This window comes from Rhamphochromis longiceps, linkage group LG22, assembly GCF_057381845.1.
Source record: "Rhamphochromis longiceps isolate RC_006_pf linkage group LG22, R_longiceps_female_GT1.1, whole genome shotgun sequence".
NCBI classification, from domain to species: domain Eukaryota; kingdom Metazoa; phylum Chordata; class Actinopteri; order Cichliformes; family Cichlidae; genus Rhamphochromis; species Rhamphochromis longiceps.
The window spans coordinates 14,060,975-14,078,942 of record NC_140577.1 but is presented as its reverse complement, the minus strand read 5'-3'; the positions used below and the strand labels follow the sequence as shown (position 1 = coordinate 14,078,942).

At 43.5% G+C, this 17,968-nt stretch overlaps 2 protein-coding genes across 3 annotated transcripts; one reads left to right on the top strand and one right to left on the bottom strand.

Annotated features, from left to right (window-relative positions):
• Window positions 1-8,866: 8,866 nt before the first annotated feature.
• On the top strand, window positions 8,867-10,610 carry LOC146643707 (GTPase IMAP family member 8-like). Of its 2 annotated transcripts, XM_085395096.1 has the most exons (2): window positions 8,867-8,897; window positions 8,930-10,610. In XM_085395096.1, the coding sequence occupies exons 1-2, from the start codon at window positions 8,867-8,869 to the stop codon at window positions 10,483-10,485; spliced, it is 1,587 nt and encodes a 528-aa protein (XP_085251222.1). In that variant the 3' UTR covers window positions 10,486-10,610. The 2 variants fall into 2 exon arrangements, with proteins under 2 accessions (XP_085251222.1, XP_085251223.1); XM_085395097.1 differs by lacking the exon at window positions 8,867-8,897 and having other exon boundaries at window positions 8,911-10,610.
• Window positions 10,611-12,163: 1,553 nt separating this feature from the next.
• Window positions 12,164-17,538, bottom strand: LOC146643706 (cytosolic non-specific dipeptidase-like). Its single transcript, XM_085395100.1, has 11 exons — window positions 17,467-17,538; window positions 16,976-17,119; window positions 16,718-16,880; window positions 15,256-15,344; window positions 14,256-14,456; window positions 14,055-14,139; window positions 13,800-13,960; window positions 13,536-13,700; window positions 12,977-13,118; window positions 12,645-12,792; window positions 12,164-12,452 (listed from the first exon to the last, which is right to left on the bottom strand). The coding sequence occupies exons 1-11, from the start codon at window positions 17,524-17,526 to the stop codon at window positions 12,386-12,388; spliced, it is 1,425 nt and encodes a 474-aa protein (XP_085251226.1). The 5' UTR covers window positions 17,527-17,538; the 3' UTR covers window positions 12,164-12,385.
• Between the last annotated feature and the right edge of the window lie 430 nt (window positions 17,539-17,968).

The following is a 17,968-nucleotide window of genomic DNA, read 5'->3' as shown; positions in this document are numbered from 1 at the left end:
AGAACAACATACTCACTAGCGCCCTCTAGCGCTTCTGGTAAATGCATCTACAGAACAAATGCAATAGTATGTGTGGACACAACATCTCCCCCTTTGAACAAGGATTTCTTATGTGAACCTGACTTCACCATTCTGATGTATGTCACCTAATACACTTTTAACATATTTCACATTACTCAGTAACATTCACTTTCCCATGACAAAGTCTTGAGTCCAGCAAGGTGGGTTCCTCATCCTGGTGGGCCTAAGCCTACTATCAGACTCAGAGTTAGATGCTAGATCAGTTCCTGGTTTATGACAGTCCATTGTTGTGTCAGAATCAGTACCTGCGTTCAGCTCTGACAGAGCCGATAAGTGTGAGGCGTTCCAGGTCCGTCCATCATCCAGCAAATAAGTGTTTGGTCCTTTCCTTGTCATGACAGTCCTTGGTTTGGAAAACTTTAACTCGCCTTTCTTTACCTTCCACGGCTTCCTAACCCGTACCTTGTCACCAGGCTGAAAGTTGGATGGTTTGGCGTGTCTGCGAGCATCAGTGTATTCTTTCATTTTCATTTGCTTATTCTTAACTCTTTCGCACATGGTATGCCTCTCTGTCTGAGGAACAGGCATATCCATTACCTGTAACTTTGTTCTCATTCGTCGTCCATGGAGCAGTTCTGAAGGGGAAACTCCAGTTGTTGAATGAGGGGTTGCTCTGTAGTCCATCAGGTAAGTTCTCAGGAACGATTTCCAGGGTTGTCCTTGAATCGAGGCAGTCTGTAGGCAGTCTTTAATGCATCTATTGAATCTCTCAACTTCCCCATTAGCTCTTGGGTAATACACTGAGGATCTCAGGTGTTGGATTCCCCTGCTTTTCAGGAAGTCAGTGAACTCAGCAGAGAGAAATTGAGAGCCATTGTCACTTATCAGTGTCTTTGGATTCCCTTCACGAGAGAAAACTACAGAAAGGAATTGAATGATAGTAGCTGCATCAGCTCGGGGAGCAAAAGCTACTTCAGGCCACTTGCTAAAGTAGTCTACCAATGTGATGGCAAATCTACAGTCAGAAGGGGCTATTTCAAAAGGGCCTATGATGTCCACAGACACCTTTTCCCAAGCAGCAGCTGGTAAAGGAATGGGTTGGAGTGGAGCATCATGGGTGACAGCGGACTTGTCATTCTGTCTGCACGTTGCACAGTTCTTTATCAGTGTCTCTATATGACAATCCATTTTGGGCCACCAGTACATTTCCCTCAGGCGTTGTTTGGTACGGACGATGCCTTGGTGAGTTTCATGAGCTATATCAGTGAGTTTTTTCTGCAACGACTCAGGCACTAGCAATCGATGTGTACCTCTGATGATGCACTCGTTCAAGACCGCGAGTTCATGGCGGATTGGGAAGTACGGCTGTAAGTCAGGATCCAGTGACGTCTTCCTAGCAGGCCAGCCTTTCTGTATCTGCACACGGAGCTTTGTGAACACTGGACAGTCTTTGCACTCTGACTGGAAGTCATCCTCAGACACAGCACTCAGATCAGTGAGGATGGCTGCAACTGACTCCCCATCCTCTGCACATGCCATGTCTGTCTCGGAAAGTGGAAGCCTAGAAAGACAATCAGCAACATGGTTCAGTGACCCAGTTCTATATTCCACTTCATAATCAAACTCCAACAGGCGAGCTGACCATCTGGCTATGCGTAGACCAGCTCTGTTATTGCCCTTAGTAGTCAGCAGTGTTGTCAGTGCTTGGTGATCTGTTCGTAGGAGGAATTTTCTGCCCCAGAGCCATGTGCGCCATTTTTCAGCAGCCCAGACGCAAGCTAGAGCTTCCTTCTCAACGATTGAGTATTTCCTCTCTGCATCAGACAAGCTGCGAGATGCAAATGCAACAGTATGTTCTGCATCATTACCGTCAAGTTGAGTCAAAACAGCACCTACACCATAGTCTGAGGCATCTGTTGAGACTATGGTTGGCTTACTGGGGTCGAACATCACCAGGGCAGGGCTGTGCACGATTAACCGCTTGACTTGATCAAACGCTGCTTGAGCTGCTTCGTTCCAGTGGAATGAACAGTCCTTACGCAGAAGAGCTCTCATAGGTTCAACAACAGTCGCGTAATTTGGCACAAACTTGCTGTACCATGCACTCAAGCCAAGAAATGAGCGCAGGGTTGCAGGATCAGTAGGGGGCGGAGCATGCAGGATGGCAGTGACATGAGAGTCATCTGGCAGCAGACCTTCTGGACCGATCTTTTGACCCAAAAAGCTCAGAGTAGTTTGACGGAGTTGACATTTGTCAACATTGAGTTTCAGTCCTGCATTGTTGATTCTGTGTAACACAGCACGCAAGTTGGCCTCATGTTCAGCTTCTGACGTTCCGTATATGATGACATCATCAAGGTAGCATTGCACCCCTTTCTGGCCGCGTAGGATTTGTGTCATCATCTTTTGGAAGGCTGCAGGTGCTGAACTCAACCCATAGGGAACTCTGCAGTACTGGTACAGTCCTTCATGTGTAACGAAAGCAGTGAGCCCTCTACTCTCTTCATGTAGTTTCAGCTGATGGTAGGCGGATTTTAGATCCAGGGTGGAGAACATGACAGCCCCACGCAGCTCAGACAGTATGTCCTCTATCAGTGGCAAGGGATGACTGTCAGCGACCACCGCTTTGTTAGGTTCTCTCAAATCAACGCACATGCGTATGCCACCAGTCTTCCTTCTAGTGACTACAATCGGGGAGACCCATTCAGATGCATCAATTTTCTCTATGATGCCATGTTCCTCAAGGTTCTTGAGTTCTGCGGAAACAGCATCACGGACTGACAGGGGTAAGCGTCGAAGTTTCTGCTGTATTGGCTTCACTTCAGGTCGCACCTTCACTTTATGTACAAAGTCCTTTGCACATCCGAATGCAACTGGAGACTCACATTCCTGTTTACATTGAGTGGGCAGAGCCGAGGTTTGCTGGAGTGCAGTCACCAAGTCCATTCCCAGTATGGGTGTTCCTGTTCTCACAATGTAGAGATCTGTGGAGGCACTCTTGCCATTGTAAGTAACTTACATTGTTTCACGAGCTCACGCAGTGCTGCAACGTAGTGATCTGTAGACTCACCGACAGCTTGGGCTCGTTGCCTGAAACGGTATCTCTCGGCGACAACATTGACTTTAGGATGAAAGTACGTTTCCAAAGCCTTTACGGATCCCTCGTAATCATCCGTAGCGAGTGGTAAGGCGCTGTAGATTCGTTGTCCCTCCGTTCCCAAGCAGTGAATGAGCAGGGCCCTCTTCCTCTCCGTAGCAAAGTCATTACCCCCGATCGCCAGCAAGTAGTTATCGAACAACTTTTTCCACGCAGCAAATGGAATTTTCGGTTCGCCCGGGCAATCCAGGAACACAGCCGGGGGTTGCAAAGAGAGCAGAGCCATAACTTAATCACCACTACTCTCGTCGCCACTTGTTGTGTGGTGTTAGTTCAGCAAGCATTACACACACACGCAGGTAGGAACAGAGGATTACCGGAGTTGACTCCTTTCTTTATTTTTCTTTTTTTTCTTCTTCAAAACCACAACCAGAACAACATACTCACTAGCGCCCTCTAGCGCTTCTGGTAAATGCATCTACAGAACAAATGCAATAGTATGTGTGGACACAACAGGTAGGTAACACTCCATAGCTAAGACCTTATCTAGCCCTCTTTGACAAATACGTTTCCTGGGCATGTCTGAACTGCAAAGGGAACCATTAAAATCTACCTGTCCCATAAAACAGCCTTACTTTGTTTTTATTCCGGTGTTTCAGATTAACTGGTGTCACAGATTGACTACTGTTGGTCGAAGATATGTGTGCTAGACTTGCTTTTCAGGAGCCGCTAACAAACCAGGAGAACGCAGTCAATATTTCGTCTTTAAACATGCATTCATGTGCTTGTTGTTTTTGTTTTGTTTTGTTTTGTTTTAGATTTGAAAAAAAGAGTAAAGAGCACGTGATTTTATCGGGAGACGCTAAACCCCAAAGAACAGGCTGAAGGTGTCTGCGCTGATAGGTTAAAGCAGTGGTTCCCAAACTTCTTCTGCTAGGGCCCCCTTTAAAAGCATTTTTGTTCATGTTTTTAAGACCCTTCTGTGACTTGTTTTGTGTTTCTTATCTTTGCCTGTTAAAAATACATTCACCCAGTGTTCCTAGTCTACAAGAAAATCTTGCCCCCCTGTAAAAAATTACAGGCTGCAATAAAATAAACCACTAAACTAACCATCTTTAACGTTTAATTATTTTATTTTACGTGCCCCCTCCACTTTCGGAACCACTGCCTTTGTTATGATTCCCACACACTTTTGTGTGATATAAAAAAAAAACCACTACAGCACACTCAGAGTGGATGTTAGACTGCTCAACAATTTTGTGTTTCGAGTTTGGTGTTTAACGCATCAGACACACCTCTGCCTGCAGCTGTCAATGTTTTCAGACTACTGCGTTGACGTCATGTTACCTTGAGCATACGGTTGTCACACGGCACGTCAAACTGTGACTATCATCAGTTAACGTGGGTGTGTTGGCTCCTGATTTATGTTGCAGAAACAGAGATTAAAGATCAGGCACAACACCTTTTGTTATGTTTTTATTAAAATAGTTTTATTGTTGTCTGAAGATAATATTGATACTACTGATGGTCAGATGAAGCCTCGAAGCTTTCTGTCCAATTGGTTAAAAACAGGTTTCATTTCTCGAGACTTTATGTTCACACAACCCCACACCCCCTGCTGGTCAAAACCTTTATTGTCATTTCAACTATTTATCTTTACTCTTAGCTGTCTTACAGCAGTGTCGGTGAGAATAATTATAGCCAAGTATAGAAATAAAAAACACTTTAATAATCTAATCCTTCTGTGCTTATGGTTCATTCATTTATTAATCTAGTAAGATCTTGGGTGTTGTTCCTGGGATCTGCTAGAGCCACTCACCCAGCTTGGGGGTCTGTTGCCTTCACTTTCAACCTGGACAGTGGTTTTGACACTCGCTAGTCCTCAGTGTCCTTCCTTCCACTTAGCGTACTGTTTCATGGTGCTGGGTTTGGGGTGAAATCCCACATGCATGCTCAGGAGCTTCCTTTTCTTGATGTTAGTTGCTTCTGTCTCCTTCTTTGGTCAGCTTATTATCCTAGCAGGGTATCTGATCACCGGTAGAGCGTAGGTGTTAATTGCCCGGACATTCTTCTACCCATTCAGCTGACTTTTCAGGACTTGCCTTACTATGTGGATGTCCCAGGTACCTATAGCTGTCCTCGATGTCTGCAATGTTGCCTTCTGGTTGTATAATCCCCTCAGTTCTAACCGCCTTCCCTCTCTTTGTTACCATCCAAATACACTTCTCCAATGTCATTGCTGTAGATCATAGTAGTGTGGGTCAGTGAATCGATGTGTCGTTCACTCCTGGTATACAGCTTGCTGTCATTCATGTAGAGGATTTGCTGATGATTTTGCCTTTCTGTAGTTGGTTTCCCTAGCCAGTCTTGTCAATGATCTCACTGAGGGGGTTCAGGCCTATGTGGAACAGCAGTACAGAAGACCACCTCCTTGTTAAATCGATTGGCTTGAAGTTGGACTGATGTTCACCACAACGCCATCAAATTTCTGATGAAGGCTCTTAGGATCCTGTTGATCTTGTATAGCTCAGGGCATTCCAGGATCCAGGTGTGCTTTCTATCAGTAGATGGTGTTTTACCCCTCTGGTGTTTCTGCCCATTCCTTTCCGTGCCAAGTATTGAGCCATATGCCTGTTCATCTTAGCTGCTATGATGCCAAACAGAAGCTTCCATTTGGCACTGAGGCAGGTCTTTGACTGGTAGTTGGATGGGACCAGTCCCTTATGGTGATCCTTAGGAATCAGGACTGTCTGGCCTTCAGTGAGCCATTTTGGATGTGTCTCATCTACTAGCTACTGGTTCATTTGTGAAGCCAGACACTCATGGAGTGCAGCCAGTAGGTGTGAATCATGTTTGGTCTTGGTGTTTTCCAACTCTTCATACTGAAGACATTTTCTTAGATATCTGCCACAGTGATTGTTACTGGATCCTGTTCAGGGGTCGACATTTAGATCCACTGTGGAGGTAAACACAGACAACACAAGAGCTCTCGATTGTCTCGATCCTTGTTTATTACTCATCACCACACAACTGAATACGTTTCCCTCCAAAACACAGCAACAACACTTCCTGAGAACTGGGTGTGAGTGGAGCCCTCCAGTGGTCCACCACTGAGCGTCATGCCTGATGAAAACAAACTGTGAAGAGTCCAACGACCTTGGATCAAATGTGTCGGGCAGACAATGGTGCACTGGGCCAGGAACAGAAAACGAGTCTCTTGGGGGATGGAGAGACAGCCCAGAGGGATTGAAGCACGGGTGTGGACTCTCGGGCAAGAATTCCCTGGGGACCTGGAGGGGCTGACCAAGTTCAGCCGGGGAAACCCCGAGGTCTTCTTTAACCGCGCAGCGCAACCCCAGTAAAACCCACAGAAGACGGTCAACCCAGTTGCCATCTGTGAGAGAAGCATGGAGCGCGGCCTTAAGCGACCGGTGGAAACGCTCGCACATCCCGTTGGCCTGCGGGTGGTACGCAGTTGTTCGGTGGACCTTGATTCCCAGGCCGTCACCCATGGCAGACCAAAGCTCTGAAACAAACTGGGGGCCCCTGTCTGAAGTGATGTTGGCGGGGGGACCGAAACACGAAAAATGACAAAAATGCCCTGGCCACCGCTGCTGCTTTAGTAGACGCCAGAGGCACTGCCTCAGGCCAGCGGGTTGTGCGGTCCACTAAAGTCAAAAGGTGCGTGAAACCTTCTGACTGCAACAGAGGACCAACCAGATCACATGCACATGATCAAAACGCCTCCCTGGGGCGTGGGATGAGCGCTGCTGCCCAGTCTTTCACCGATTTACAAAGGCTCAGCGAAACAAACCTAGAGCTGACCAGCTTGACCGAGGCCTAGACCCCTTGGATGAGAGAGGGCGTGTACTGAGTCGAAAACGCCATGTCTGACGCGTCGGTGTTCAACGCAATCTCCGCCAATGGAAACGGGTGGGCCAGCAGGGCGGCGTTGGCCAGCAGGGCGGCGTTGGCCAGCAGGGCGGCGTTAGCCAGCGCGGCCTTGGCCCCAGAAAATGGCTGGATGCGTTCAGGGAGTCAATCAATGGGGTCATTAGCTGTTTTACCCTTCAAGGCAGCACAGAGTGGCTGCAGCAGGTGCGCAGCTCTGGGGGAAAAGTGGTTGTAGAAATTGACCATCCCTGAGAACTCCTGCAGCGCTTTAACCGACGTGGGACGTGGAAAAGCCGAAATGGCCCGGACCTTGTCTGGCAACGGAACCACACCGTCAGCGGAAATGCAGTGGCCCATGAAATCCAGAACCGGCAACTCAAACTGGCACTTGGAAGGGTTGACGATCAGGCCGTGATCGTGGAAAGTGCAGGTAGCCAAGAAAATACGATCCACTTCCTCAACCAGGGAGCGATAATCCTTCACGCCCAGAAGCGGAGAGTTGGTGAGGCCGGTTCTCACGGCCACTGGCAGCTGTCGGAGGAAGATGTGGGCAAAGAGCAATCCCCCGTCGTCCGGTCCGAGAAAAGATAGCATGTGCTGCATCAGTTCGAGAGCCGTACTGCCACCCAGGCCTGAGAGGGAGAGGAGCTTCTCGGCTCTCTCTGCGTCGGAGAGGGCATAGCGCCGAAGAAACAGCTCCTTAAGGGCGGCGTATTTCCCTTGGGTGGGTGGGTGCCGGAGGAGAGTCATCACACGACGGGTGGCTAGCAGGTCGAGAGGCCACCACATGGTGATATTTCGTGAATACTTTTCTCTCCAAAACACAGCAACAACACTTCCTGAGAACTGGGTGTGAGTGGAGCCCTCCAGTGGTCCACCACAGTGTATGCTTTTGCTTCCCTGCAAGTAAAACAAACGCAGTAAAGCCTGCTGCTCTGTGTGTCTCACGTCTGCACGCAGATCTGTAACGGCAGCAGAAACATGACTGTTAATAACAAAATTTGTGCCTTGCTGCATGCACACTACAGAAGTGATGTACAACAGACAGATTGCACTAAACACAGACGATATCACAAAATTACACATCTGCTGACATATAACCAGCAAGTATCTGCTTCTTTTTCGTCCTATTAAAATGTCACTCATTCAAAGGGAAGTGTTAACAGCAGACTCAGACCATGGGGTAATAAAGAGGAAACTATTCAGCAGAGACAGAAACCACACATCAACTGCCTGTAAAAGACGAACATGGCCAGCAAATACAAGCGACTCGGCAAGTACATTTAAAAAGAGCAATCTATAATATTAGTGTTAATTAAACAGTAATAGAACTCAACACTCACTTTATCTTTCTCAGGTTTTATCTTTATTTGATCTATTCCTCTCACTGGTTTCCTTTGTTTTTACAATAGTTGACGTTTTTGTGTAGTTGTTATTGTAAAGCAGATTGTACAATATGATCTAAATACATGAGCACAATGACCGACGTAAACATTAATCGACCAAAGGTTAAAAAAAATCCTTGATGGGAGCAGTTTGTGGATGACACGAGAAGTAAACACAATTTTAACACTTTTGACAGAAAAACAAAGGGCAGGTTTCGGTTTTTGTAGCTTCTTCTGTTTTCTTGTTTGTGGCTTTTGTTTCATTGATTGACATACCCACAACCACTGTGCAGCAGTCACACACTGTTCTTTACATTAAACCCAATACAGTGCAGCAAACTAACCTGTTTATCCTGCACAAACCTGCAGAGGATTCTCATGCAGAGACAAACATACAAAAAAATCTGAAGGAGCTCAAACACTTTTTCACACTGTTTATTTGGTTTTACTGATGTTAACACAGTCGCTGATGTTAAAATTTTCTGATTTATTTAAACAGAGTCAGGAGAACCACAAAAGAAGAATACAAAAGAGAAACCAGAGCTCAGGATGGTGCTTGTTGGAAAAACTGGATCTGGAAAAAGTGCATCAGGAAACACCATCTTAGGAAGAAAGAGTGCTTTTGAATCTAGATCATCTTCAAGCTCGATAACTTCAGTGTGTCAGAAGGAAACAGGAGAGTTTGAAGGTCAAAAACTGGCTGTGGTCGATACTCCCGGTCTGTTTGATAATGTTAAAACTGAAGAGGAAATGAAGACAGAGATCAGGAGAATCATCTCCTTTGCTGCTCCTGGTCCTCATGTGTTCCTGGTTGTGATCTGTGTGGCCAGATTTACAGACGAACAACGAGAAACAGTGAGAATCCTTCAGCAGATGTTTGGAGTACACTTAGCAGACTACACCATGGCCTTGTTCACATGTGGAGATAACCTGGAGCATGATGGAGTCACCATAGAACAATTCATCGGGGAAAATCTAGCTCTCCAAGACTTCATCCATCAGTGTGGAGGAGGATATCATGTTTTTAACAACCGAGATGATGACAATCCCTCTCAGGTCAGAGAGCTGCTGAGGAAGATCAACACTATGGTTCAGGGAAACGAACGAAGCTGCTACACCAATGAGATGTTCGAAGAGGCTAAGGAGTCCATGAGAAAAGCTGAAAAAGACTTCAGGATTGTTGTTGTTGGGAAAACTGGAGCTGGGAAGAGTTCATCGGGAAACACCATCCTGGGAGGAAAAGCCTTTAAAACAGCATCAGCTTCATCCCCTGCCTCAGTGATGTCAGAGTGTCAGCAGGAAGCAGCTCTGTTTGATTTTCAAACCCTGGCTGTTGTTGATACTCCAGGCCTGTTTCACTCTGTGTTTACCTTAGGCCAGGTGAACACGGAGATCAATAGATGCATCTCACTGGCTGCTCCTGGTCCTCATGTGTTCCTGGTTGTGATCCAGCCAAACATATTTATAGATGAAGAACAAAAAACCCTGAGAATCCTTCAGGAGGTGTTTGGAGATGAAGCCGTTCGTTACACCATGGTGTTGTTCACACATGTAGATCTGAATGCCTCCATAGAAGAACTCATCACTAAGACTCCAGCTCTTCGTGAATTCATCCGTCAGTGTGGAGGACGATATCATGTTTTTAACAACAATAGCAGAGATCCTGCTCAGGTCAGAGAGCTGCTGGAGAAGATCAGACTAATGGTTCAGAGAAACGGAGGAAGCTACTACACCAACAAGATGTTTGAAAAGGCAGAGAGCGCTATAACCAAAGAGATGGAACAACTTCAGAAGAAAAACCCTGGGCTGATGGCCACTGAAGCAAGATATGAAGCAGAGAGAAAAAACAAGTTTATCCGGGGCAGCTGGGTTGGTGCTGTTGCTGGAGCTGCTGCTGGACTCGGTGCTGGAGCAGCTGCTGGAGTCAGTACTGCGATTGCGACCGAGCTTGCTATTGGAGCTATTGTGGGAGCTGCAGCTTGTCCAGTAGGAGTGCTGGTTGGAGCTGGACTGGGTGTGGCAGCTGGAGCTGCACTGGATCGTACTACTGCTGCTAAAGTGAGGAAGCAGGCGTGTACTACACAGTGACAAATACTCACTCAGCAGCAGCTCGTTCACATCATCAAGACAATATTAACAAGTCCTTCTCATTATTCTCATTTTTATTTTCTTATTTACTTTTTATTGGATTAAATTAAAACGAATTATTAATTATTGATCATGTTAGTTGTTGGAGTGATATTTTATGATTGTCATTTGTACTTAGAAACATAGCATCAATAATGTTTAGAGGTATATAATCGATTGAATATTGATAGAATGTCTCATCTGCAAAGACTGTGTGCGTTCCAAAGTGCTCTGGCATACACACACAACCTAAGGTCATGACAGGTCGTACCTTCTCTTCCTGATTTATGGTATGGGAGGACACCTACTCTGTATCTGTTTAAGTATAAGAGCCCTTTATTTAGGTGAACCGTTGGACTCCTAGCACCAGCTTTGGGGAGTTGTTCGCAGGGTCATATTTTCACACACACACACACCTACACACAGACAAGGTACTCTTTGTTCACATATATGCCTGGTTGAGATGTCACATGTTAATGAGACTATGCATATTTATGTAACCACAATAAAGAGCAGTGCTACGGGGAAGCTGTCTGAGAGTGACTGGGGTTCGAGCAGCAGGAACAGCGCTCGTCTTGGTCATCTCCCTCGTGCACAAGATCACACAAAGAGCTCTGGTGACTTGCGTCTTGCTTTCACCATTGTAGTAGAATTGTCTCGGCAGCAATAGGTTTATGCCGAGATAAATGTAATATTAGTTGTGGTGCTTTCTTGAATCTGTCTCTCTCAGATGATGTAGAGTGTGTTTAAAAGCATCGTGAGCTAAACAGATGGAATTTATTGATGAGGGTTGCTTCTTGTGCTGTCAGAGGAGAAACTGCAAAAGAAGCTGGTCTGACTGCACATACATAAATACATGTATGTATGTATGTCTGTATGTATAAGGGAGGGAGGAAGGATTCATCCAAAGGAGGGCTGCTACGTCACAAACTATTTCAGCGAGTAAACCTGTGAAATCTGTACACGAAAGCTCACCTGTTCTGTGTCAAGAAAACCACTAAACAAGACTTTACCATTAGATTCTGGCCACAGGTTTCAGGGCCAGTACTAAAAGTACACTGGTTTATTGGAAGCCCCCATGGCTGGGTTATGAACTAGCAAAAATAATAGCGTATAGTAAAAGAATAAATAGTGGTAGGTAGCTTCATTACACCTTTTGATTATCACCATGGACTGCTATCAGAATACCTGGTGGTATTTTCATCCTTCTCTCAGGAAATGGCATTAACTAAGTTTGTGATATAAACTCACCCTGATTTATCTTTCCTAAAGTAACATAAAGACAAGTAATGTCATAAATCACAGAATAAAAGGGCTGACTGGACCGGTTACATATAACAAGCACAGTCATTTGTGGAACTGGACATTCAACAACTGTTAACATTGGGAAAGCTTCTACATATATCGACACATTCAAATTGACTGATTGTACTTTTTTAATGCTGTGATGTGGAAAACACTAATACAATAACAGCATTTGGTCATGCTGCTGTCACTGATGCCTCAAACACATTTGACAGCTTCTAAATTAAGCTTACCAACATTATTTTATTTCTTTTTTTATTAGTCCTTTATTTATCCAGGTAAAAATCTTATTGAGATTAAAAATCTCATTTCCAAAAGAGACCTGGCAGTATTATTGTGAGTTATGACCCACATGCTAAGTAGTGCACTGCATCAAAAGTAAATCCTGTTACATCATGAAAAGAAAAGAAAAACAACTCAAATAAAGTAACAAAAACATGTATATTATCAACAGGGTGTATAAAACCGTTCATTGTGAAAAGTAAATCCACAAAGTTTATGGTCTGATATGGAGGATGAGCATATATTACACCTGTCATTATGAGACACCATCAAATCACTCCAGCAGAGAGACCTCATGGAAGTATGCTCCCAGCAGCTTGACTCCCTGAATGTAGTTTGATCTGAAAATGGAGAAATAAAGCGATGATAATGGTTTATAATTAAAAAACTCACTTTACCTGTGATCACATTTTAGCATAGAAATAATCTGGAGATGACAAACATGATCCTCTCCTTTTACTGCAATATTTCGTCAGTTTTATCTACTTGTTCCACATTTCAAAAGAAGTGAAACGGTGTGAGCTGTGACCAACCTGTTGATCTTTTCATTCTGAGAGTGAGCTCCATCATCAGAGGACCCTATAGGAAGCAGCATGACATTACGGCCTGTGGCCTCCTGGAAGGTCAGGGTGACCGGGATGCTGCCGCCCTCGCGAGTCAGATCAGGCTCGACCCCGAAGACTACAGTACAACGAGGAGGAAAAGAAAACAAAAGCAGTAAAAATGTAATAATGACAATAATAATAACATCCTAGCTGTCCCTGCATAGGTAAAACAAATCTGGGCACAAGCCTATCAGTGAAAATATCTGAAAAAGGCTTAAAAATATGTCCACAAAAATATGCATAAAAAAATGTCCCTGTACCTGTCTTTATGGCCTTTCTCCCTGCCATGTAGTGTGGGTGGTTGAAGTCTGAGACCCAGGCTTTGGCACCGCTGTCCCCTGTCACTTTCAGTTTATTGGGGGTTCCCAGTTCAGCAAACCTCTTCTGCAGATGATCGATGACCTTGAAGAGGGAAAAATAACTTAGACTTGTTGAAGCTTTAATGTAGAAATAAATTGAAGTTGATCTTTAGCTATTTCCAAGTCCAGGCTGAGATTCATTTAGTAAAACCTAACAAAACCTCCTTGTTACGCAATCATTTGTGACAAAATCACTATGTCTTGTCTGCTTGATTGGTTTGCCTGGTTTTCTGCAGATGTATTTTAATGCCGTAACCTGGGACTTTGTTTTTTTCTCTGAATAAAATCATCTGCATTCACTTTATCTTACAAAAATAAGGATGGCTGAGCAAATCATCTGAGCAACAAACTACCAATAAGTGGCAGAGATACAGAGTGACTTCTGCTACTTAATTATAAAACGATGATTTAAGTTAAGTGAGTGTTATATGCGATCACTGTGACCTATAACATTGTTTACCTGCTTCTTCACAACTTTGGGGTCCATGTCAGGCACAAGGCGGATGGAAAACTTGCCAATGACCTTGCGAGGAATAACCGTCTTGGCTCCTGCTTCAGAGAAAGCCCCCTCAATACCATGAAGGGAAAGAGAAGGATATCTCCAGCGGTGCATGAGGATTTGCTCCTATGGTGGAAAAATAGGTTCAAAAAGTGTGAATGACCCCACATTATACAGCACATTTCCACCAATGAGTGATGTGAACAACATAAATAATTTCTTTGCCTTTGTGTCATGCAGCAGCTGGTCAACCCCCACATCTTTACAGTACTCATCCAAGTCAAAGTCGATCTTCTCGTACAGCTTTTGCTCCTCTGCTGTCAGAGGCGCCACACTGTCATAGATCCCAGGAACCAAAATCTTACCCCTTTTGTCAACCAGGGAGCCTGTGCAGGAAGTCACAAACACATGATTAAAACTCTAAACTGCTGTAAAATAAGGTGTGTGAGACTAAAAATCACAATTATCAGCTTCACTTGCCCATAAGTGCGATGAGGTCAGTCATGGCCTCATGAACAGAGCCACCAAACACCCCTGAGTGCAAGTCCTTTTCAGCGCACTCCACCTTGAAGTTTGAACGTAAAACACAATTTTAAAAAAAAAACACAAAAAGCTCAAGTATGCCCCTCTTAAATTGAAACACTGTCCCCACCCCCCAACAACAATAATCCAATACTCCACCTCAATGAAGAAATAGCAGATTCCTCTCAGACCGTAGGTGATGCAGGGTTTGCTCTTGCCCAGCCAGTAGTTGTCAGAGATGCAGACGTAGTCCACGTCTTTAAAGAAAGTGTCCTTTCTAGAAAACACAAGATCATCCAGACCCTCAGATTCAGATTCTTCCATCCCCTCGAAGCAGAATTTGATGTTGATGGGAAGGTCCTGCAACAAGAAAAGAGATGCATAAGAAAGAAAAAAAAATCAACAGAATAAAATTTGGTTACTGGTTCAAGTTTAAATTCAGGCTCATTGTGAATCTGTTTTTCTCATTTTCTAGAGTTGAAACATATGAAATAATTTCACATTTTTAACAACAAATGATCTCCAAATCAGTGGTGGGTGCCCCACACCAAATGTGCCAGAGTAAATATAAATAGTAGACAGCAGTAATGCATGTCTTACATTTCTCACAATGAGTTTTAATAACAAAGCTGAGCATGAGTCCAGACTAAGGATATAACTGACGATTATATATATGATAATTATTATGCAGCTAAACACTAATACTGTACATTTATCAGCTGAAATTTACTGCTACCAACTAAACAAGTATTTACTGCCATTTCATCTGAAGAGCCAGAGAGCCATAGCAGAAAACACCAACTAAAGACAGATAAGGGTCACATTTTTGTAAATAGGCCAAAATTATATTTTAAAGTGGTATGAATGACCCACATATCTTTTTAGAATACAGTGCTATAGTAGCTATTCTGCTTTATTATCACTGTACAAAAACGAAAGAAAAACATTAATAACATTTTAAGTAACGGTGTACATTTACAGATTCTGAATTATACCATCACACCTCAATATACTCCTGTCACTGTTCAAACACAGCCAACTTAGCATGTTAAGCCACTTCAGGGTTGTTTTAGGACACACTAAAATATCATATCATCTTTAAACTATCTGAACTTGAAACACCTTTTGTTGGCCAGCTTAAATCTGGCAGTAACTGTACCTTTCCAATCTTCTGATACGCTTCAATGCAGTTAAACCAGGCCAACACTGGACCCTTGTCATCAGTAGATCCTCGTCCATAGAGCTTACCTACAAAAATAAAACTTTGTTTCAGTTTCAAGGTTCTAATGAGAAGATAGTGGAGTTGAAAAATGATACTAAGGTTATATTTATTACATAGTCAGCATTGAATTTTGTAGCTCAAAAAAACCTCCCCCAAGGAAACACAATTTTAGGGAAGCAAAAACATCTAAATGCAAATATGTAGAGCAATAATTCAACTTAAAGAAGATCCTAAAGAGTAGCAAAAAAATGACTAGGTTAAAATTATTCAGGCACAGCTTTTGCATTACTGTGTGGAGCATAACAAAGCATAGACACCAATTCAGGAATGCTGCAGTGACTTAGTTATGTGAACAAACAAATGCACAGTCTGTGAAATAAAGGACCAGTCATGACTCACAAAGGAAAATGCCTCACTTGAGCCTTTTTGCCTTTTCACAATCCGAGTGTGTTCCCAAAGATTCTAATAATACCTTTACTGGTTCAACTTAACCTGAGAAGACTGTTGATAAGAATGCAGTTCTATCAAAAGACTTTGGAAACATGCTGCTACCTGTTACTGCAAGCTTTGAGAGCATTTAAATAAATTTAACCAATCTAATCACCAAAATTAGAGTTTGATTTTATTTGATTGTTATTTGATTTTATTCATGTTGCAGTGAGACATTCTGTCATGTGACCTGCTGAGGTTACCTGAGGCAAGGTGTGAGTGGAGACTGAAGTGCCTAAATAGCATCTCAAGTCTGCATTATAGGTGGCTGACAGCTTGCGTTGTAATTCACCACCTCCGTTCAACGATGGTCTTTCACGGTGGCAACCTCTAAACAACCTAAAGTGGTGGGGCAAGGTCTCAACTTTAACCTCATATGATGGTGAAGACATCTTTTTTTTCTTCACACCCTGGCTAATGTGATGACTCGCATGATCAACAACCCTCGGGACCACCTGAGAAAAACTATTAGGGGTTAAATACCTGAGACAAACATCCATTTGTTTTAGAACTGAAGGAGCCTCTTGGATGAGAGGTGAAACATCTTTACAAACTAAATACACCCTTCTTTTTTCAAGCTCTCAAGACGCACCTGTGACTTGTTTTGTGTTTCTTATCTTTACCTGTTAAAAATACATTCACCCAATGTTCCCAGTCTACATAGTTGAGCTTGCTGGCAGCATGCCTTCTCTTAGCTATGCTACCTTACGGGAATTACACACCTCAGTCCACATGTCCTCATCCTGCATTACCTACCTGCTAATTGGTTTGGTTTTTTGTTCTCAGTAATCTCAGTTAAGACCACTAAAACACTGAGTCCTCGCCAGGTTGTGACAATGTTAGAGCTCATACAGAAACAGCTCCAGGGTTGTTTTGTGCAGGACGCAGGCCAAAAGTATTCTCCTCTTACCGTCTTTCTCCACCAGAGTAAAAGGCTCTGTGTCCCAGCCGTCACTGATGTTTGCTGGCTGAACATCAAGGTGCCCGTAAATACACACCGTCTTCTTTGCTGGGTCTGATCCTAACTGCCCCAGGATGATAGGAGGCAGGGGGATCTCCTCTCCTGAGGGAAGCTGTATGAATAATGATTTATGGTGAAATTTAAGTTAAAAAAGATAATGTAAAATACAAATCATTAATGCATTAAGAAATGTAACCAGTGCAAGACCTTCTGCTTGCCAACGTCCACCAACTCCACAGTCCCTCCCAGCCTCTCGATGTCCTTGGCTGCCATCTCCATCATTTTTTTGATCTCCCCGCGCTTCTCAGGCCAAGCAGAAACACTCTGGACACTCACCCACTCAGCCAGGCGCTGAGGTAAATTATAAATAAGTGATTTAAAGACATTAAAATCCTTTTTTTTTTTTTTTTTTACTATTTCATGAAGTTACTGATTGCAAAAGAATGAGCCAATGTGAGTGACTCTTAGGACATTAGACCCACAAAGATTTGATTCAAGCAGCAGTTACAGTATTACTGAATCTTATCAGGAAAACTGGTTTTACAGTTGGCACCTACTATAATCCAAGTTTAAGTGAATAAGTTGCAAATCTGTCCAGTTTTCAGTTAGCTCAATAAGCCATTAAATCAAGTGACAATCATACAAAAAACGCAATAATTAAACAGCTGCAATTTATTGTTTTTCCTGAGTGATCTTACCTGCACATACAGGTCCTGGTGGTCGTCCACATACTTGCAAAGTTCTGTGAGATGAGCCATTTTTGCCAGGAACGAGAGCTGAGGGTTAAACAAGCAGACAGGTGCGAGTACACCTCTGGGTTTGTGCAATCTTATGAGAGGACAAATCCTTCATGCACGCATGCACTTCACGTAAATGATGAGATTTCCAGCCAAACTCGTTTCACTTCATAATTTTGCAGAACTATAGCTGCAGCCGTTTGGGGCTTTAATGCCAGGCTTTCAGAAAAAAACAGTGAGAAAAAAAGCTAACACCTATGAGGCTTACATTACAAATTTTTACCATAAAATGACAATAAAATAGAATTCGCATTTCAGATCTGCACAAAAGGTTAAATGTGGAGTTTATTTGTTTTTTTCTTAGAATAAAACAGCAGTTAATGTAGTCTGATTGATAGCCTTTTTGAAGAGGTAAGATGTCCATTCATTGTGTGAAGAAAGCCATAAATGACGATTTAATTGT

Excerpts from the sequence above, each read along its gene's own strand:
- LOC146643706 (XM_085395100.1), bottom strand. The coding sequence starts at position 17,526 with ATGGCTCATCTCACAGAACTTTGCAAGTATGTGGACGACCACCAGGAC. Across the intron at positions 16,881-16,975 it reads TGGACGTTGGCAAGCAGAAG|CTTCCCTCAGGAGAGGAGAT; the intron begins GTCTTGCACTGG and ends TTATTCATACAG. Across the intron at positions 15,345-16,717 it reads TACTCTGGTGGAGAAAGACG|GTAAGCTCTATGGACGAGGA; the intron begins GTAAGAGGAGAA and ends TTATTTTTGTAG.
- LOC146643707 (XM_085395096.1), top strand. The coding sequence starts at position 8,867 with ATGTTAAAATTTTCTGATTTATTTAAACAGA. Across the intron at positions 8,898-8,929 it reads TTCTGATTTATTTAAACAGA|AGAAACCAGAGCTCAGGATG; the intron begins GTCAGGAGAACC and ends AGAATACAAAAG.